The sequence below is a fragment of the Centruroides vittatus genome, unplaced genomic scaffold, assembly GCF_030686945.1.
Source record: "Centruroides vittatus isolate TY-2023 unplaced genomic scaffold, ASM3068694v2 contig_923, whole genome shotgun sequence".
In the NCBI taxonomy this organism is placed as follows: domain Eukaryota; kingdom Metazoa; phylum Arthropoda; class Arachnida; order Scorpiones; family Buthidae; genus Centruroides; species Centruroides vittatus.
Window position 1 is genome coordinate 295,706 of NW_027122610.1, and position 22,652 is coordinate 318,357.

The 22,652-nt window shown below is 28.7% G+C and overlaps 1 protein-coding gene across 5 annotated transcripts in view; it reads left to right on the forward strand.

The window, feature by feature from the left end:
- Positions 1-6,872: 6,872 nt before the first annotated feature.
- Positions 6,873-22,652, forward strand: part of LOC136984565 (tolloid-like protein 2) — a 61,272-nt gene continuing 45,492 nt past the window's right edge. The window contains exons 1-7 of one of the 5 annotated variants that reach the window (XM_067281609.1): positions 6,873-7,282; positions 13,366-13,494; positions 16,087-16,173; positions 17,454-17,631; positions 18,232-18,440; positions 19,603-19,810; positions 20,651-20,859. In XM_067281609.1, the coding sequence (XP_067137710.1) occupies positions 13,389-13,494; positions 16,087-16,173; positions 17,454-17,631; positions 18,232-18,440; positions 19,603-19,810; positions 20,651-20,859 (997 nt within the window). In that variant the 5' untranslated portion in view covers positions 6,873-7,282; positions 13,366-13,388. Of the gene's footprint in view, positions 7,283-13,365; positions 13,495-16,086; positions 16,174-16,473; positions 16,735-17,248; positions 17,351-17,453; positions 17,632-18,231; positions 18,441-19,602; positions 19,811-20,650; positions 20,860-22,652 lie in introns of those variants that run through there. The other 4 variants (XM_067281610.1, XM_067281613.1, XM_067281611.1 and 1 more) reach the window with 4 other exon arrangements.

Below are 22,652 nucleotides of genomic sequence, written 5' to 3' on the forward strand. Positions count from 1 at the left end.
GCTTCAACGTGGAGAGAAGTAGACGTATTAAAGCATTATTCAGTGTCGTTGAAGCAAAGCATTGAATTAGTGGACACGACTAAAAAGCAATTCTGTCCGGACGTATTTGGTTGGTTAGCGAACGTAGTGATGGCTTCTACTTGACCAGAAAATAGAATTAAATGGATGGACTAAATTTCACTTTCCGCACGCGGTACGTTACTAAATTTCTTGCTGCTCGACTAAATTACTGGACGTGTCTGAATGAGTGACTATAATTCTATTTTTCTGGTCGACTAGCTGTCCCATCTCTGTCATTAAAGGCACAAAGCGTTTACTTTCTGTAAACGTTCGAACGTAACCCCCCGCGAATTCGAGATTTCACTGTAATTTATTACTTTATCGTCGAGCGACAAAGTAATAAATTACGATATCGCGATTCTCGAGATAACAGAGGGAGGCGATTGTCTGTTCTAGTCAATGCGGTGGTCAACTATAAAACGAACGTTATACGAGATATGAAAATACACACAGGCTTTACTGTAGTAAATATGAGGGAAACAAACACTATACTTCCCAGCGGGAACGTAAACAATAACTGTCGGCTTGCTATCTAAAGGACATTCCTCGAACTAGTTATTGGAAGTCTGATCTTCTTAAATACTGTATTTCCAATTCGACTGATGCCCTAAAGCAAGTTAAATACCCCACAATCCTGGGAGATCCCAAGATTGTGGGGTCCTGTGGGAGTTTCTCGCCAAAATATGCCAGGTCCAAAATGGTGCCATCCGAGGAAAGTGGGTGAAAATCTAAATGTTTACTATAATGTTTGGTAACTTGTCAAATAAAGCTAACTAAACATGTGTCAGGAAAGGCAGGCAGACAAGCGTGTAAACAGGCGAAACTGTTGTTAGCTACTCTTCTTATCTCAAATTATGGGAGTGGTACCCTTTATTTGTAACATCTTGTATATGAAATTATTTATTAGCGTTTACTAGTTTTAATGTATTTCACTGTATTATTAGATATTAGGTCAATTTCGATCGTTTTTAACTGTATTTCGCGAATCGGCACGTGTGTCCTGTATATTGAGTCTTCGAAATAATTTACGAATTTTACCAACTTGTTTATGTAATAATCGACATAAACAATCTTATCTTACATATAAATACAGAATTTATTTGGAGTTTAGAAAATGATACAGGAAATCCTTGTTAACTCGAACACGGATAGTTCGAAATCCCGTTAGTCCGTAACTGTACTTTTGTAACTTTTAATATAGATATTTACACGTTAAGGAATTCGGTTAGTTCGAAGTGCCGCCTCCACTCTATAAGAGAACAATAGACCAAGAACAACAACTGGTCAATATGACTTTGCTTATACAGTAACACATTTTCGGATGTCACCGTACTTCTTTTATCTCTTATTTCATAAAATACGGTTGGGTTTCGGAATTGCAAGATTGGGCTACAAGCAACAATTTGAGATATGTGTAGGGCTTTAGGTTACTACTTTTTGGGTCACTTTAAAAGTAATTTGAGTTACATTTCGAGAAATTATCCTTTACTTTTTATAAAACCCATCTGTCGGCCTGTGTGGTTCTCGCCGGACACGTGCTGTTTATCTGCAGTTTATTATTATTATTATTATTAATTAACGAAACTGTATAAGTAACCGTACTCCGTTTGCTTAATAAATTACATCAGTTATTTGGCATTTGGAATATTATACAGAGAAATACGTAAATCTCAGATAATTCGAAGTGGCGAATATTTTGTCCCCCGAATCTTCCTGTATTGCTAAATTTCATTATTTAACTGTCATTTATTGTAAATAATTTAAGTACGAACTATTTTTGAGGAATAATCTAGGTAACAAAGATAGCACTGTCTCTCATTCTGCTGGACAAGGTTCGAATTAAATCAGTTTAGTTAAATCATCGAGCTATTAGCCTGCATTACTAAAGTATCTGCTTGCGACTCATTATTAAAAACGTCACGTACTTTCTTTAATCCTATACAAACACATAAAAATAGTTTTCTGGTGATTACTATTAAAATTATCGAACTTTCCGACTGACATCCAATTCATTCAATTGCGTAACATTCGTATTATTTAGAATTTATTTCTAATTGACGAATAATATCTGAAGTTATTAAAAAGCACGAATTCGAATAAATTATTATACAATTTTAGAAAAACAGAAAATTAAAGGACGGTTTGCAACTTGATATATCGAGCACGTAAAACATCTGTAACATCTGTAAAATCCTCACGATGTTCCAAAAAACATGGAGTATATGCAGATAACTCAACATTCTAGATAAATTTTTGATGTATTAACATAAAATATTCTTAAGTGGCCTGACCTATTTTATTTTATGCACGGAAGAAAAAAAAAAAAAAACTAATAATACTCGTATGTCATATTCTACTGAAGCAATATATAGTTCTCTATCTGGATCGATAGAATGACTCTTCATACGATTAGTCTCCTCGGTTTCCGGACAATATCTATCCAGATCTTTGACGAAAATGAGAGAAAACAATAATTTGATTTTTGTGTTAAGAGAAAAAATGCTATTAAATTTGAATAAATTAAGTACAAACCCAAAAATATATTTCGTCTCGAAATTAAAATGGCCGTTGTTAATAGTCGAAACCAATCAGAAGAAAACAATGTAAATTTCAAACGAAGTCTTAACGTGTCGCCATCTGTCGAAGAATTTCAAAATTAAAAAAAATTATTATATTTTAAGAAATTTTTTTTAATATAAAAATATATTAAATATAATAAAATCTATCGTATGATATAATTTTAAAATAAATACATTTTTTTAAAATAAATTATTGCTAAAAATAGTTGAATTTTACTAAAAATCAAATTGAGTTGTGTAGAAAATATTTAATTTACAAAGCAGTGATATATATCTCTGGAGCCAGATTGAAACGGATCGTTCCCACAAGAACATAACTAAATAAAAACCATATAAAATAAATAGAATTAAACAAACAGAAAAACGTAATAAATAATAATTAATAAAGTATCCAGCACAATTGTATAACTTCTGACTTATTAATGCTGACCCTTTTGAAATAGTTTAAAAACGTAAGGAAATTTAATCTTAAAAGTGATTATTTCAGCAGATTTTCCTTTAAAAGGGGTATTATTTTCTTACTCATTTAGAAATATAACAGTTGGAAAGTGTGTCGTGTTAACTTGGGAAAGTATTCACGTACTGAACAACTTTAAAACTAGAGAAAAAATCAATAAAAATCTTCTTTCTGTTACACATTTTGGAACATTTTATTCCAATTAATAATATAAATCATTTAGTTATTAAATCATATTAAATTTATAGCATATTTACATCCTTAGAGGCCCTAAGCTATAGTATATAAGAGGCCTTTATCTCCCAAAGATGTATAATAAATGTACTGTAATGTACTAGAGTTAGAGGGGCTTTACTAGGCATAAACAGATGGAGGCCCTTCGTAATCCGAGACAAATACACGTCCTTAACAGTACAGGTTATTGTTATTTTGAAAAACCCTAACTAAACTTTGATTTGTTAGGTCCTTTTTACATAAGTTTATACAAAGTTTGTGTCACGCAATATATATGATATCCTACAAGATGGAGTAGGATCTCATCTAATACTGGATTATGAATGGATTACCTCTCTGGGAATCCGAGATCGAATCTAGCCAACAACACTTCAGCATTATCTCGTGGGAGGTCTGTCCTGAATATGTTGGGCCCTGTCGCTTCCATTTTAAATCTGGTCGAACACACAATGAGTATGGAAGGCCCTTTTCCCATTTTCACAGATGAAAAAGTCAATTTTTGGTACTTTACGCTTCCGAGGCCCTACGTAAAAGTCCGATGTGCCTTAAGCCTAGGGTTTTAGGAATAAAAAACTTAGGCCCTTTTGTCTAAGGCCGCAAATACACATAAATATAAGCTTAGGCAAAAGCTTAAATTTTTTTATCCATAACTTTGCCCATAAATTAATTAAAAATACATCTTTTCTTTGTTAATCAGCAAAAAAAAATATTTAATTTTTACCATTAAATTAGTTAATTTTCTATATAATAAACATTTAAAAAATCGCTTAAAAAGCAAAAAATATATACACATTATTGCTGAATACTTTCGAAATTCCTTATTAATACAAATTGAATAAGACGAGCCTTAAGCTAAAATACGTTTAACGAAGAGATGCTTAAACTATAAAAGACAATATCGTGTTTAGCAGCATTTAATGCTTCGAGAGAAAATATTAAAATATATTTCTACATCATTAATTTAAAATGATTTAAATTGACGAATTAATAAAATTCTTTTATTAGCACGACAGGAGAAACACAGTCAAAGAGAGAAAGAGAGAGAGGAAAAAAAAAGGAGGGAAGGGGAAACGACTGTGAAGTAGCAGTTTCTAAAAACATTTAATTTTTCTGCAAATGATCTTCGGGCAATTAGATAAGAAATGGAAATAGTAAATTTTTAGATGCTTTTATAAAAGACAGAATGAAATTTAGCCGCAGAGATTTTGTCTGACTATTAGTCAGTCGTGTCTTTGTACTGCAGCAAGTGTTTCTAACATTTACTGAGATACATTTATCATCTCGACTGACTTATTTTTCCACGAGTTTCACAGATGCGACGACGAAGACGACATCACGACGACTAAAAAATAATTCTTAGCTAGAAAAATAATCGCTAAATTAATCTTTTAACTTTATATATGTGTATATATATCAGCTGTAACAATATAAAGCTTTAAAAAATGTTTTTTTGCATCATTGCTTTACATAAAACGTAACTCTTTTTAAGTCTTTAAATTGCATTATAAATGCTAATTGTATATTTAAATATGCATATATACATAAAAGACGTTTCTTTGTAGATATTTTATAAAGAAAATGCAAAAAGATATAAATGCATTTACTTACATTAAGATTATTTAAAAGATACTCGTCAGATAGCAATCTTTATGAACAGAGGGTTAAATATTAGGAGGGGAAAAAAAATGACGTTTAGTATTTAAGAAAGACATCCTTTTAATATTTAATTCTATAGTCTCGAGGATATTACGTGCATAGGTAGAATGTAAGAATATATAGGGCCTATATGTGTATTTAATATTGTTATATTGCATAGTGATAATCTTAGTGCATCGTTACAGCGATTGATTATCATTCCTGGCAGAAAAAGATAAGCATTTTTGCATTTATACGTGCTTAAAAACGTAGAATTTATGTAAATAAATCTAAAAATAATAATAAAAATATGTTATGAATGCATATTTAATGAAATGCATTCGTTAGTTAACGTTTTTTTTTTTAAAAAAAAAAATAACAGTTCGTATACTAATTAATTCTTGCAGAACACCTCGTTAATCAGCACCAAGCAATTATAATTATAGATATTCTTTTTTAAAAAATGTTAATTTTGTTAATAAATTCCAATTGCAAAATACCAGAATGCAAATGAATAGAAAATATATGCAAATGGATAAACAGTAAATTTTCAAAAGAAAAAGAAAAAAAAACTTTAGTTATATTTAATATGGTTAATAAATAGAAAAAAAAGTAATATTGTAAATAAAAAAAGAGAAAATAATCATATTATATATATATATATCTTTCATTCCCCTTACTCTATTTTTCTTATGGGGTCTACTCTATTTCCTCTACTCTTTTTCATGACTTTTGTTTCTTTCTCTAAGAATTTATATCTTCCTCTTCCTTATACATGCTTATACTTCCTGTTTACTTTTATACCATTTTCTCATATCTTTCTCCAAATGTTCTCCTATAAAAATATGTAAGGATTACATTATATATAATAATATTTTCTGCTATTTTAAAATATAACAAGTAAATTTTATAGTTGTTAATCGATACCGACAGATGGCGACACGATTATATTTAGTAAATAAATTTGAGCTTCAAAAATTGGAGGAGGAGGAGGAGAAAAGAAGAAGAAAAAAGAGTAGGAAGATGAGGAGGAGGAGGAAAAGGAAGAAAAAGAGGAAGAAAGAGTAAGAATATTAGGGGGAGGAAGAGAGAGAAGAAAATGTAGAAAGATGAGGAAGAAAGAGAAGAAGAAAGAGTAAGACGATGAGGGAGAAGGAAGAGGAAGAGGGAGAAAGAGTAAGAAGATGAGGAGGAAGAGGAAAAGGAAGAGGAAGAGGAGGCGGGGAATAAGTGCTTAACGAATCGAGAAAATTTTAAATTAATTTGTTTGTTTACAACTTATTTATTTGCCGAGTTTAACTCGTGCGAATCTCTTATGCGTTGCTATTAATTTTACAAAAATTACATCAATAAAAAACAGTTATCATTAGCGTCATATAGGAGACTAAAACTAGCGAGAAACAAGTTTAATTTCTAATAGAACTTAAATAAAAAAATAAATTTTATAAAGTTAATTATAACCAGTTAACGGGGTGATTATTAAGATTTTCATTTAAATAATAAAAATTTCAAAAATAATAATAATAATAATAATAATAATAATAATAAAATTAATTACTAAATACATATTCTACACGTATGCCATCTGCCGGGCGAATTAAATACTAATTAATTTTTTAAATTAGCTAATTTGCATACGAAACTAAAAAACACTCGAAGGAAAACAAAATGGAAAAAAATATATATATACAACAATAAAATTAAAATTTCAAATATAATTTTTGAGTCTCGTACTTCTTTTTTATGGAATAAAGAAAAAAAAAATTGAATAAAATATATGTATGAGTAATCATATTTAGCATATGATGTCATGCAAAAATAACCCAGTTATATTGTTATGGGAGTTGGCAGATTTAATTTAATGTGGTTATCCTGTCATTTTTTCCATATGTGGAAAGGATTTAAGGGTAAATAGAGTAAGCTAAAGCTACTTAAAGTCGGTTAGGAGCGAGTGAAGCACTTTCACGCTGTGCACTATTGCTAATGAGTGGAACAGTGCTCCACTTACATATTTGCAATGCCAATATGTGTAGATACGACACTCGATCGCAGCTCCTCTACCGACGATTACCACAACGAAGGTAAAGTGTGGCTGGATGAGAGAGATCAGCAAGGCGGAGGAATTAAAGATCTGTCTGTGTTCGCTTGTACGTAAGATACAAGGGAACAAAACAAGAAATACGAAAATTGTACTGGTTAGACTGTTTGTATGTGTCCTGTATTACTGAAAGTGGTGAGAAGCCATGAGGACCGACAAGTCCAGGGCAAAAACACATTGCACCATCGGTGTATAGGGCCGGAGAGGCCTTTTCGTCAGGTAGGCATTTACGAAACCTTAATCTATAGATAACTACAACACGATATTATCTTAATGGAGAGATTCGAAAACGTATCTGATTTTTCCCTCCTCTTATTCTTAAAAAATATGTCTACATAAGTTAAATTTCATTGGAATTAACAGATAACGTATAGCGTGAATAATCCCGTTTAATCTCTACCGATTTCTAATGATAAAATATTAACAGATTTTTCAATATATCTGTCTACTTAAATGGAAATTAAAAAAAGAATGTATCGATCCTCCAGTTCGGTTTAATTCCGTGGTCGAGTTTAAGATGATCTGGGTCGTGGATGTGGGTATGATAGATTTTGTTAAAGCTATCTTTATCTTCTCTCCTTTTATATATATATATATATCGATATATATTGATAGATAAGAGAGGTGATAACAGATAACATAGAGACTATACTATTATTAATTTAAACATGGCCGTCTTCGCTGCCTTTACTTCCCACTGTATTAAACACGTGCTATACTCATCCCTAAAAATCCATCTACTTTTAAAGATTTAGCGATTTGGACGCCATAAAAGGATGAGAATTCGAATTTGTGACTATCCTCCTCTCTATTCATCGTACTACGCACAACGGATCAATATTTGTATGAAGAACTCTCTCTTGTACTCCGCGGACTATCAGGGAGAGAAGGATACACGCGCTTCACCGTCCTGATCGTTAAGGAACCCGTTTGACAGAATAATGAAAGAAGAAAGAGTTCTACAACCCGATAACCGGCAATTTTTTTTCTTGTCACTATTATGGCATGTTACTATAGCAACAGAAATTTGCATGATTCTGTTAGTAACAAGCATCATTCGATTAAATTAAAGTTTATCTCTCCTCCCCCTTTTTTCCTTTCTTCGATAAATGATGTATTATCTTTAAATAATAAATGGAAATTTAAGTTATATTCTATTCGATATATTTCTCGAAAGTCGTTTATTTCTATGACTTACAATAAAAATCTCCTTTTTATCCACCTTTTCCTACTTTTTAAAGTGTGTGTCTGTGTGTATTTTTTAAAATAACCTACGCTCTTTTTACTTCCATTTTATGTAATTCAATTTAGATCTCATCATAATGTTCAATCCTGTTCCATAATTTTCCGGTTATCTCGCTACACATAGGCCTAGAAATGATTTCTTAGTGAGTCAGCTGCATGGTTTCTTGGTCCTGGACTAATCCACAAATGATTATTTACTCCCATTTGTGTTTCGACTGAATAAAATATCTTGGATTCTTGAATTTATTTTATTGCAGAACGTATATAATCCATTTATTGACGTTATCTTACTTGTAATCAGTCATATCGAGATCTGTAACAAACTACTTATTTATCGAATGGTAAGATTGTGTTCCGCAGACAACTGACTGAAATGTTGTCCTAATCGATTTTAGTTCACTCATTCTGCCCTCCCCATCCACTCCATTTAACAGCCAGGTCTTGAACCAACATCTTTTAACAGATGATTGTTAATGCTATACCCAATGTCCATTCTGATGATGATAAATTACCATCATTTGTAATTTTCATATAAAGATATAAGAAAATTTCTTTCTCGACAAAATTGAAAGGATAATATCAAAAATATTTTATGTTTGAATATGATAAATATTTCAATATAGAAAAGTAAGTAGTTTCTGTTGTGAATAAATAATAAGTTAGTTCGATTTCCTCGTGTGAGTGTATGTTCGGCTTTCCTGCAATGATAATGTGTTATGTGGCAAAGAGGGATTTACAGGTGCTCGTTTCACTAGACTACAGTTTGTTCTCACTCACTCTCTACCTCTCTCTCGGGTTTTTTTACTAAAATATATTTACGATATTCATAAATTAATATAGCGACACTCAATTTGGACTTTACTATAAAAAATTACAAATAATTCTTAATTATAAATGTGTATGTATACGCGTACATGCTAAATAAATATTGTATTGACTTTTAAAATTGTCATAGTTTACAGAGTTATTTAAGTCTAGAATATAGAATTTATCTTAAATCATTAATCAAAAATATGAGGACGAATCTTAAAGATGATTGATTCGTTCTTATCTGAGCATGAGGATGAATCAATCATATTTAAGATTACACCAATTAAACTTCGTCCGTTATCTTACGACAGGATAATCAATGTAGAACTTAATTTCAAAATGATTTCTTACAAAAATGTGTGTTAGAAAAATAATAATAATAATCACGTTTCAAATAAGAGAAAACAGCGTGAAAATTTCGTTTTGATTTTTATGAAATCGTATATATTTCTAGATATTAAATTAGGATTTTAATGTTTTCGGTACTCTTTACTTAAAAAAGAAAATAAAAAAATAATAATAACGAAAAAAAACGATTTGTTATCAAATTCTCACAGAGGTGAATAGGTGTAATTGAATTTTCTACGCCACTTATTCGCCTGGTGGCAGTTAATGGCAGCTTTATCTATGTTTCGCTACACTGAACATTTGTTGGGACGATGAATGAAAGGATTTCGTCTCGTATCGAAACGAAATTTTGAAAAAATCAGATTGACATTAAGGTCAATGTAATTATTCTTTAACCACTTCTAGAACTGTATCGATAATCAAACAATTTTTTCCTGCACTGACAAATAATAAAATTGTATACACACACACTCTCTCTCTTATATACAACTATCATCGGTTAGTTTACTTTAAATAAAAAGAAAAGGGAAGTAACAATAATAACGTCACGCTTCTAAAATTAATTCGAAAGATATTTACTGATACACTACACCCACGTGTTAACATTTTTATTAAAAAACTTATGAAAATTAAAATAGGAAAATAAAATTAGTAAATCATTAAATTATATTTCACTTTAGTAGAAATGAGGAGGAAGTTACTCGAAAATTCACTAAGGAAATCCCAAAACGTGTCGAAAAAGAAAAACTTTATCGCATTAATGATATCGATTTATCCGAAAATCAACATTTTAAAACAAACAACCATCTGCATCAAATGATTATCTAATAAACAAATAAGTAGAAAGATCGTTAAGTTTCTTTTTTACTTCTCTATTAAGTAATTTACTGAGTAATTTTAAAAATTTACATTGAATGTGTAAATACATCGAATAGACTTCTTTTATTAGAATAAGGATTAAAAGTACTTTAATAGAAAATAAAAACAGGAGGAGAGAGAGAGAGAGGGGGAAGCAAAACTTTACTTTCAACTCTAAGGCGAAAGTAAGGTTAAAAACTGACTACAACCTTTCCCATTTGCGAACAACAACAACAAAACAAACCTTTGCCAATACTTTCGAGTTCTTAAAAAGATCGATCGCTTTAATGACATTTGCTCTCTCTTTTTTTATTTGTTTCTTTCCTCCTATACGATCTCAGAACTTACGATTTATACATTCCTTATCCTATCTTGAAATTAAAATACTACATTTAACTTTTTATATTTAAAGATAAATTGGATAGTTTTAAAATTTGTCTCTCTCTCTCTCTCTCTCTCTTACATGTTTGGGATTAAATTAGACGTAAGAATTTTATGAAAAATATATATAATACAGGGAAAAAAAATAAATCATCTTATTGTTTATGGATACGGTGGGTAATTGTACAAGATTGGTTGTAACGAAAGCAAGTTGGTTTGTGATAACTAGGCAATGCTCTCACATTCGCAACCCGATATTCTCAAGATCCCTTCTGTACTTTATCAATGTCAAATAATCAATTTGTTGTCGAGTTTTGGACAAGATGTTTTAGGCAATACAAAAATATTTAGTTGAATATTTAATCAAAATCCTAACACGATCATAATTCGTTGTAGAAACCATCAAAAATTTAAGTGATTTTTTTCCCCCCAGTAATTACTCTAAATTTATAAAATTTATAGCATTTATATATATATATATACATAAATATAATTAAGATATATAAAACCGTTTATTGTTAATGTTTAAACATTTATAACTAACATATTGCCAATTTAAAATTGTTTATGATTTAAGTGGGAGATTAGAAAAAAAGGAAGGAAGGAAGGAAGGGAAGAATTTTTGGCAATATCTCAATATACTATTAACCTTATTAAAATAGTATTATGCTGTTATAATTTCTAATGAGTGAATTATTAATAATGATAAAATATAGCACGTATCTTGATGTAAAGAATTTGTTTTCTAGGAATGGCCGAAATGACGTCAGGCGATGACGTCAGAACCGATGCAGTCTACTATTTTTGTTTCTGATCAAATATATTTTGTTTTAATCGCTACAATACGAATATTTTCTGCTTTAAATTTGTTTTAATATTAGTTATTTTCTTTCGGAATAAGAAAGAAAAATAAATAAATAAATAATATTTTTGTTTTCTTTCTTTATCGTGAACTATATTTTATACACGAGTTTTTAAAAACTCTGTTTTTCTTTTGTTTTTAAAAATAAAACAACCGAGGAAAATGATAATCAATTGTTTTATGAATATTTATATAATGATTTTTTACTAAATAAATTAAACAAATTAAAAATTATAATAATACAGTACCTAAGAGGATGAGGAAGAAGAAGAGGAGGAGGAGGAGGAGAGGAAGAAAAGAAGAAATGTAATCTAGTGTCATGATAAATGACTAAAATTTGATAATGTCTCCATTCTGTCAGAAATTGGCTTAGGAAATCTTAGTAAAAAATTTTAAATCGAAACGATATATCCCTTTAAAAATAAAAATAAAAAACAACAACAACAACAACGACGTATAAAAAAAAACTATTGAATTAAATAACCGAAGAGTCGAACATTCGGTCAACCAATTGGATTTCTGCCAGAACAAAATAGCAAAACTACAATATATAAAATCCAAGAAAAAGATTTTATATATATATATATATATTCTTTTTTTCTAGCCTCAAATAATTTTCATTTTCGTCTATACTCTTAAATGTCGATTGAATTTGACAGTAAATCGAGCCTTATAATATTCAAGGAGGAAGAAGAGGAGGAGGAGGAGGAGGAGAAGGAGGAAAAAACTAAGTTTTAACACGAGAAAAACAATTTGAAAATCGTGAAAAGTTTACTAAACTTTACGAAGTTTCTAAACAATCGATCCTTCCGGAAACACAGTCGAGTTATCATCTTCTTTATCCTGTTTTTAAGCTGAAGAGATAAACGTTATTCACTTAAAATAATACGATTGTCGACTTAAGATAATCTTAAAATTAATATAATTTATTTATCGTCACTTCCTCTTTCTACTTCTTCTTCTATCAGCAATTAAATAAAATAAATTACTTAATAAATAAATATGGGAAAAATTTTCGATTTTTTTTTTCCTTCTTTTAATTATTATTTTTTGGTGGAAATTTGTTTTAATTTTAATTAAATTCCTCTCGAGTAAAATTTATTTATTGACTTAGCAAAGCTCCTTTATTATGATAAATATATGTATTTGTTCTGCTTGCATGTCCATAATATATATAAATATGTATTATGCAATTTATACGCGTACACGTTTATAATTAATAAATATCATAAATATTACTATATATATATATATATATAAAAAGGCAAATGATATAATTAAATAGGTTATAATCTATTAAAATATGCATTATGATAAATCATGAAGTTATTTCTCTGAGAAAATTACATGTAATTGAATAGAAGATGATAAATAAATTATTAGTTATCTATTTTCTTTTTAAAAAAAGTAAAGAAATCTTGTTAAAAATATAAATATTTAAATCTTTTAACAAGACAAATAGTTTTTATGTATTTTATTTCATAGTTTTTTAGTGGGGTCATTATTTTTCAGGAGGAAAATCTTTAAATAAAAACTCATAAATGACGTCACTAGACTTCATTAGTATAGGATATTCTTAAGAAGAGACCTTGCTTTTTATTATTTTTAACAATTATTATTTAAAATTCTTGGACGTTTATAGCGTAGAAAAACTTTATTTATTTATTTATTTTTGGAAAATACAATGAATCATTTCTGTGGTAAGATCAATTCTAGAATAGTTATGAGTTTGAGTGTGAAAAAAAAAACTTTTTTCGATCTATAAAGTATCAACTGTATTGCTTTGATTCTCCAACAGGGACAGAGGAGGTTGAGTGCAGCATGTCCCCAGATCCACAGGACCAATTGGACACTATAGGGACCGCATCTTGGTGTTTTTTCGCAGTCATGTGTCTGGCTGTACTATTGCCTCACCTAACGGCTCTCGGTAAGTTGATTGGAATTCCAAAAAAAAAAAAAAAAAATCGCTATCGTTTTGTAATCTTGTTTCTGCATCTACTTCCGATGTCGGTGATCACGTTTTATGACGTCACCGAATGCTGAATGACGTCAAATCCTCAGACATGGCGAATCGATCAGTTTCGTGAGGTTATTCACCTCTTCAACGATTTCTTTATATTTTTATTATTTTATGCGAGGAATACATAATAAATTATTGCATATATGTTTTTTTTATCGGTACGTAATATTGCATTTTAAAAGAAAATAATAATAATGTATGTCAGTCAGTAAAGCGTGCTTAGTTTGGTGTATAAGAATTGCTAGAACATCTCTGCTTTTAAACATAAGTTAAGCAGTATAATTGGTTTCTGCTATAGCGACAATAGCAGCCGTACTCGGTTGTAGTAATGCAAACACGTGGGCGTTATACACACACACACACACACACATATATATATATATATATATTTCTGCAAAGAAAATGTAATTTTCATAAGACTCGGATGCCTTTTTTATTTCATTATTTTTATGCATAAATCTAATATTTCAGTTGAATAAGGAGCTATCTAAGAACATTATCAAAAATTTTTAAAGATAAAATTGATACGCATCGTTTCCATATATCAAATTTTGCAAATGCTGATATAGAAACGTTAAAATATGTTTATAATCTACCAAAAAAAAAAAAAAAAAAAAAAAAAAAAAAAATAGGAAGAAATTACTATTCTTAGATTATTATTATTACAACAATAAAATATTTCTAATAATCTAAAACTTAATCTGAAATCTAGTATAAATTTATTACCTTAAGATAAATGAGTTTCTTTTTTTTATTAAAAAAAAAAAATACAGTCAATTCATCTCTAGATACATTTTCGAAACGAATTTTTAAAGATTTCGTTATACAGAGTGCAATATAAACGAATACAAAACACTCTATCATAACTCTTATAGAAGAAAACAAGTGTTTCCTGGCCCGAGGAAAGAAGTTATTTGTCAGCCAAAGTCTGATAGCTGACTAGCATTGACTTAGACTTCTATCCTCAGGCGACTTATACCATTGATTAGAAACATTTTTGCCATGTTGTTGTCAATTTAGGATGAATTATAACTCTTTAAACGTTCTCTCTCTCCACTTAGAAAAATTCTTTTTAATCATTTAAAAGGTCGCATTTATTTTCGAAAATTAAAAGAAAATTGTAAAATTAATGACTTATTGATTCCAAAAATAATAAAAAAAAAAAAAAAGAGAGAAAAACTTGATCATTAATCCAATCTTCTACAAAACATTTTGTCTTATATCAGAGCTGTCACCAGCAAACTCTTTCTGTAAACTAATACAGAAATTACTAGTTACGTCATATTAACATCAGATCAGTATATCAATCTTAGAAGAATTATATATTTAAATTTTAAATTAACGCCTATTAATAAGTTAAAGCGTTTACACAATTGCCATTATACCTCCGAAGTGTCTCCAACACGTGCTATTTATCCCATCATTCAAAGATTCAAAGCTCTGATTATCGCTTTATTAATTATATTTTTAATAGTCTATCGAATTTCCTATCACGTTTAAATGTTTAAGACTAATCAATATTATTCTAATATTAAATTAATGGCGTGTTTATCATTTTTTTCCCCCTCGATATAATAATAGTACTTTATAAGTCAATGAATGCAGAACTACGATTTCAGCATTAATGCATCTAAAGCTATTTCTATCTTTAGCGAATTCTTGCTGCATTTTTATCTCTAGAATTTTTATTTTTTTTCTTCTTTCCTCCTTCCTTCTCTTCTTCTTCTTCTTCTTCCTGTGTTATCTTCATTCATAAAACATTTTGATTATTGCTTCGGCTTAACTGGAAACAAGCTATACGTGGTCTGAGAACGAAAAGTATCATCAATGTGAATATGTGGATAACGGTATAACTGATAGACTTACGGGAAAATAATTAACAATTTAGAACATTTTCAAATAAAATCTATAAAACGGTCAGTATTAGGGGGCCGTCCGTTAATTACGTGTACAGTTTTTAGCCCATCCCTCCGTGTATACAGTACTTTTCGACAAATCCAATGTACTGTACAATGGATGCCACGACATTAAAACACAGGCCACGTGTCTCTCAACCTCCCTCCTTCTTAAGCTGTACACAATTAAAGGACGGCCCCTTATTTACTTGTATTGAATGTTAAGCTTCGTTAGTTAATTGGCTTCAATTTACTATTTAAAAAACGCAATTACTGTGTAAATTAGAACACTTTTGTAAGTTCTTTATGGCCGCGTTTCTTTATGCAGCGAACACACTGAAACTGAAACTGGTTTCTGATTGGCCAACACTGCTCGTGACGTCATTTCGTTACACACTCGCTTCATAAAGAAACGCGGCCTATGTATCGATGTAAGGCAAAATAATAGGCCTTTAACACCATAATGTGTTTATATACAATAATTTAAAATTAAATTAAGTTAATTTAATTTTAAATGTAAATTATTATATATAATGTTTAGTAGATGTTGCTGCTATCCTGTCATTCCCTGTATATACTAACGCACCCTTCCCTTAATTTTTAGTCGCCGGATCTCCATCTGTGAGTGGTCTCCCACCTGCTGCGCTTCACCCGCCACATCTCTCCCCTTCACCTACCATACGGACCCCAAGTATGTCGTCTGCTGTCTCGTGCTTTTATCGTTAAAATTTGCCCTCTTTTAGGGAAATTTCGGTAGAATCGGCGTATTTTTCTTATATTTATAAAAAATAATATAATAAAATTTACTTTCTATTCTTAGAAGTTTTTTATTAATGTAATAATAAAATGTTTTAAAACTTATGGAGTAAGTTTCTCGCAATAAAATTGACCGTATCTACCGAATTTTCAGTAGACAGGGCAAATTTCTTCGTTCCCCGTTCCTTTTTAAACGTTGGAAGAGCACGTGTGCTTGCTAAAATACGTTCTCTTCTCATATTTAAAATTATTTATAGAGTTAAAAGTAGTTTCTTTTTTTTTTAAATATGTATTTATTCTTAGGATGTAGATTTAATTCGATTAAGAGAATTATATTAATGTTTTCTTGTAGTAAGCGTAAATGTGTTTTGATGTTAAGTAGATAAACCATAAAAATAGGTGCAGGGAATGCATCTCATACAAAGCAATTTGCTTTCTAAAGTCATGATCGTTCGTCTGTATGGTGAACCAATGTTGCACTCATCCAAGTTTCTCGGTACATATATCTTCATTACATGACGTCCATAACGATCGCAGCTGATCTTATAAACTACAGCACTGCCATGCAAAAGATTTTGCACCATTAACCTATGCTGGATTTTATTGTAATAAAACTTGATTCCATTCTTAAAATAACTTATTCAACCTACATCCAGATAATTGCTTTTTAAATTTATAAACTTCTTTATTAAAAAATAAAGAAAAAAATTTAATTCATTATAATGATAATGTTCAGTGGTGCGTTATCCTAAGGGCAATTGCCTGATGACCCCACCGACGGAAGCACCCCAAACCAATCTTTTATAAGGAAAAAATTACCCCGAAGTCGACGCCGTACACGAATAGCGGTCACATAGATAAGGTTTTAATATATATAACGAAACATAGAATAATAAATAAATCAGAAATCCAATTGTGATGATGCTCATTCAATTGTGTGTGTGTTTTCTGCTTACATTCAAATTTTCTTGGACCCCACGAAGCTATAATGCACCACTGATTTAATGTATAAGGTTTATGGAGGCAGTTTTAAGATTAATATATATATATATATATATATTAATCTTTTGAAATATTAATATGTTTGGTTCATAAAATTTATTGATATTTTGGTAAGTTTTAATAATAAACATGTATCATCTATATATATAGATTGATAAATTAATTATTCAGGCCCTTGTTTATGGCCCACTATGGCAAATCTTATCCTTTCAGAGTGTGACAGGATGTTTATTAGTAATCCGGATGGACCAAAGAATGGCACTTTCGCTTCTCCCACTTTGGAAATCCCAGAAGGTCATTCTCGACAATGCATCTACACTTTTATTGCTTCCGAAAATGAACGGGTACAAGTCACTTTCACTGTGTTCAATTTAAAAGGAACTCCTACGGAGTAAGTACTTACTATATATATATATATATATATATATATACTGTGCTGCTAGATTGTGTTACAAATGTATAAAAAGAAAGTAGTATAAAAGAAAAAATAGTATAAAAATTTTGAAAATGAAATTATTTATTTAGCTTGAGATTGATGTTAATATAGATTTAAAAAAAAACAATAATAATAATTATATATTTTTGTATTTCTCTGGTTTGTTTACTTAATTTTTTAATTTGTTAATAATTAATTAATTGTGTTTATATATCACTTTTTAAACAAGATTTAACAAAGGTGAATTGTTTGGATTGTTTTTCTTTTTTCTTTCCTGGAATTATTGATTAATTTAAATAAAAACTTCTATTAATTATTATAACAAACTGATAATTTTCAAATGAAGAAGCAAGGGAGGATACCTATGAATATAAGAACTCCAATAGGAATAATATTGACAAAACTTTCTAGAAATAAATTTTTTTTTTAATACTATGCTTTTTTAAAGGAGAGTGACTTAACTAAATACATCCATGAAGACAGTTTGATGGAATCTTATTTTCTTTATGCGTAACTGTTGGGACAACTCTATCAAATATTCATTTTGAATTTCAGTTGCAATCATGAATACATCGATCTCTACACAGAAGTAGAAGAGCCTTCCAAAGATCTGATCACAACTCCATTTGGAGGTCGTATCTGTGGAAATAATTTGCCAAGAAAAAGAATATCCTTGTATGAGACATTAGTCATTGCTTTTTACACTGATGAAAAACAAGTTACTCCTGATGTCTTCCAAGGAATATATGAATTTATTAATGCCTGTAAGTTTTTCAAAGATACAATTTATAACACAATTTATTTTTAAATTATTTATTATATACTGTAATGAAATTTTAAATTAAAATTCAAATTTAATATATTTTTAAATTCGTTTCTTTAAAAAAAAGAAAAATTTACAGATTTAATGGTTTAAATTTCTCGCAAATGTTCGAATTTCTATCGATAACATTATATCAAATCTTTTTCTTCTTTTTCCTTTAATTGAAATTAAATTAAGAATATGAATATTTAATTTTTTCCCCCCTACCAAAATTGCAATCATTTATTTTGCTAAGTTATTAAATAATGCATTTATCTTAATTAGGATGTAATTAGTTATGTTAGATTTATATTATTTACTGTACAGTCTTACATTTTCTAAAGTGATTCTGCGATTTTTGATATCGTCTTCATCTTCCTAAAATGTGACCCCCATATAAAATACCTTTGCTCCCCTTTGTGTCTGCTGTAAAGGAACCGTGTAGATCCCTGACTTCTCCAAAAAGATAAAAATATCCTGCACGGAGAAATCTGCGGTTTTATACGAAGTATAACACCATCTCTTGAAAGCCCATACAATGCAATACGCTTGGCCCACAAATGTAGAATGGACGGTTAAGCAAACACCCGACTCTTCTTTTGTTCGGATCTCAAAGCAGTTAGTGGGTCTCGAAATATTTTATATCAGGGCCACAAGTAGGAAATTGGCTTGCCAATTTCAAGAACATCAAGACGATATCAAAAATTGCAGAAACTCTTTAGAAAATGATTACAATGTACCTACTTCGATAGACTTACATTACATATATGTAAGACGAGTATGTGTAATAGGATAGAGAAAGTGTAGGTCAGAAATTTTTAACTCAAAACAGAAGGAGAAAATTTAGTTCTTTTGTGTTAAATAAACAATATTTTTAATAACTCAAATGTTTTCAATTATTCCAAAATATCTTCAGGAATATGACAAATCAATACGTACATATTTAAAATTTGATAATACGTATGTAAACACGCATATTTTGAAATATCGAAAGTGTTTCATTTATTGAAAACATTGTTCATTTAATACCGAAAAACTAATTTTTTTTTAATACTTTTTTATTTTGAGTTACAGTATATGATAAATATACATATTTATATCTTAAAAAATACTTTATTTTGTAGCTCAATATGTGGTTGGAACACCAACTCCCAATTCTGTTTGTAGTTTTACCATCTATAGTGACAGAGCAAGAGAGGGTGAGATATTATCTCCAACTTATCCAGGTGTTTATCCAAAAAACCTTCAATGCCAATATCGGTTTCTCGGGGGAAAAGGACAGAGAGTCCGATTGGAATTCCTGGATTTTGATCTTGTATATGGAGGTTCCCAGTATGTTATTAAAGTTATGTTTCATTATGGAATAAAGATAATTATATCGATATTACTATTTTGTAATTAACTTTATTATCATATTAATGTATATTGATTAATTCGAGCGAATTAATATTTTTATATGTTAAATTAATGAAACTTTAAATTAGTTCTTTTTAATTTAACTTATTTCTTTTGAGTTTATATTAATGCATGTATATATTTGTTGTTTGCTTTGTAAGTTTAATTTTATTCCTACAAAATATTATACTATGTTGTGCCAGAGAAACTTTGCCAACAAATACATTTAGAATGTTTTGCCCGAAGCAATAATGAATTACAACATTAAAAGTTAAGAATTTATATGAAAGTCATCCTTTCTTTATTCAAGAAATACAAAATATTTTTTATTAAAAAAAAAAAGTCCACGAAATGTATTTCTAATTTTAAAGACTGTTTTTGTTTTTCGAAATTTTAATATTTAATTTATTCAAATATTTAAAACTTTTGATATATGTTATTGTGAAATTACTTTATAAATACCACTGAAATTATATATATATACATATATTATTGCCATTCTTACATTATTAATGCAATTTATTTTGTACTGTATTCAATTAAATTTGCATAATTTACTGATAAACAGAATGTAATCAAAATTTATATATACAATTATGATAGATTGTGAAGATTTACTGTTAAATAGGATTGAAATTAAGAGTCGAAGCAATAAAATAAGATTTTAGATAGTTAGAAAGACAAAATAAAAAAATTTTTTTCTCTTATTTATTTTTATTATATTTAAAAATTTCATAATTTTAAGAGAATAATAGTAATTACTTTCTATTGTTTTAGTTGCCCTTTTGATTATGTGAAAGTATTCGACGGACTCAATGCAGAATACCCGCTAATAGGAACTTACTGTGGTCAACAGAGAAATTTAGTTATTTATTCATCTGGTGATAATTTATATGTCTTTTTTAATACAATGCAAAGAACAACGGATAGCGAAAATCGAGGATTTTCGGGATGGTTTGAATTCAGCGAACGATTTGTTAAACTCGGTGAGTTACTTTTTATTATTTCTCGATAAATGTTTACAGATTTAATTACTTTTTAATGAAATTAAGGTAATTCAATTACTTTAATTGACAAATATTAGGTTAAAAAATTAAAATTGATTTCGCTTCTTTTTTTTTTTTAGTACTTAAAGAACTTTTATAAGGAAATAATGATACCAGTTACATTTTAAATTTTGTTAAGCAAAAGGAATGTTTTCTAATATTTTTTTTAATCAATTTTTTTTTATTTTCTGATTTCTGATAGGAGTTGAAATATTATGAATATATTGTATTATTTTTAGAAACAATCAGAACAGGGAACTTTAAAATAAAAAAAATATGCTTTTAATAAATATTTAAATTATTCTTTTACTTTTTATCAAATCTATTTTTATTTAATTTTTTTATTATTATTTTAATAGAAATTTTAAAAAATTTATTAAAGAAAAACATGTTTATTTTTCTTTTATTAATCAAATATGTTTCCTATTAAATTTTATATGAAATTATTATTGAATTGCATACACAATTTTGATCTATACACAAAGTTAGTTTTCCTTAATATTATGTTATCAGTTTTAATTAAAATGATAATATCTAACAGAATATCGAATATATGAATTAAACTTGCGCCTTCGATATAAACTGAAATATGTTGAATTATTCGGAGTTTTATATAAATTATATTGAATTTACATTTCAAATTTTAAATTTCATTATTCAGTTTGGCATTACGTATTTTTAATAGCATTAGAAATGATCAAATATTTTATTTAACTTAAAAAGAAATAAATAATAAACATGATTTTCTTGTAATGTAAAAAATTTCATTGAATCTTACTTTATATATAAGAATTTTGCTCCTTTAAATAACACACATAAAAATAATTATTTATATATATATATATATATATATATATATATGAATAATAGAATGTGTCCTAAGCTGAGTTATTATTCAAAGTGGTTTTTGTTCAGTTGGATTTTCTAAAAAGAGGGAAGGGAAATGACATGAGAAGAATTCAATTCATTATAGTACAAATGGATTGGATTTATTATATATACCAGACATGGGCAAATGCGGCTCTTTTTGAGTTTTTGAGCTTTTTGAGTGCGGCTCTTGCTGAAAGTGTTAATTTCTGTTTTTTATTATTATTTTTACAATCTTATTTTTATAATTTTGTGAAAATACGTTTATTAAAAAAATCAATATTTGTTTTATATTATATTTATATTATATAATAAAATCGTGCGCCTTACCATACTATCTGCTACGACAGTGCAGAACTGTGGCTCCCATGCATTTCGCAAAACCTACATTTCGGCTCCCACTGAACTCTTACTTGCCCACCCCTGATATATACTATAAAAGCAAAAATTAATAAATTACATTTATATTTTTTGAATCAGTTTCATATAAATATAATCATATTTTATCATTTTGCTTCTTTCAAGTAGAAAAAAAAAAAAATTACGCTTTGTTATTTACCAGTAATTAAAATATATTTGAATGCATAATTTACGTAAAACTTAAATAATTTTAATATATTATTTATTACAGTATTGAAAATATTGCATAGATTTTTTTAGAATGTTTATAAATATTCTGTTATATTATGGTATTCAGAATTGAGTCATGAATTAAAATTTTATTGCTCTCTCTCTCTCTCTCCTTTTTTTAAAATTATTATTTTCATTTTGTTGTATAATTTATATACAAAATAAATAAGTAGTAAATGCCTTTACAGAATAAATAACTATAGTAGTTTGTAATCTTCTAAATTATCTTGAAAATG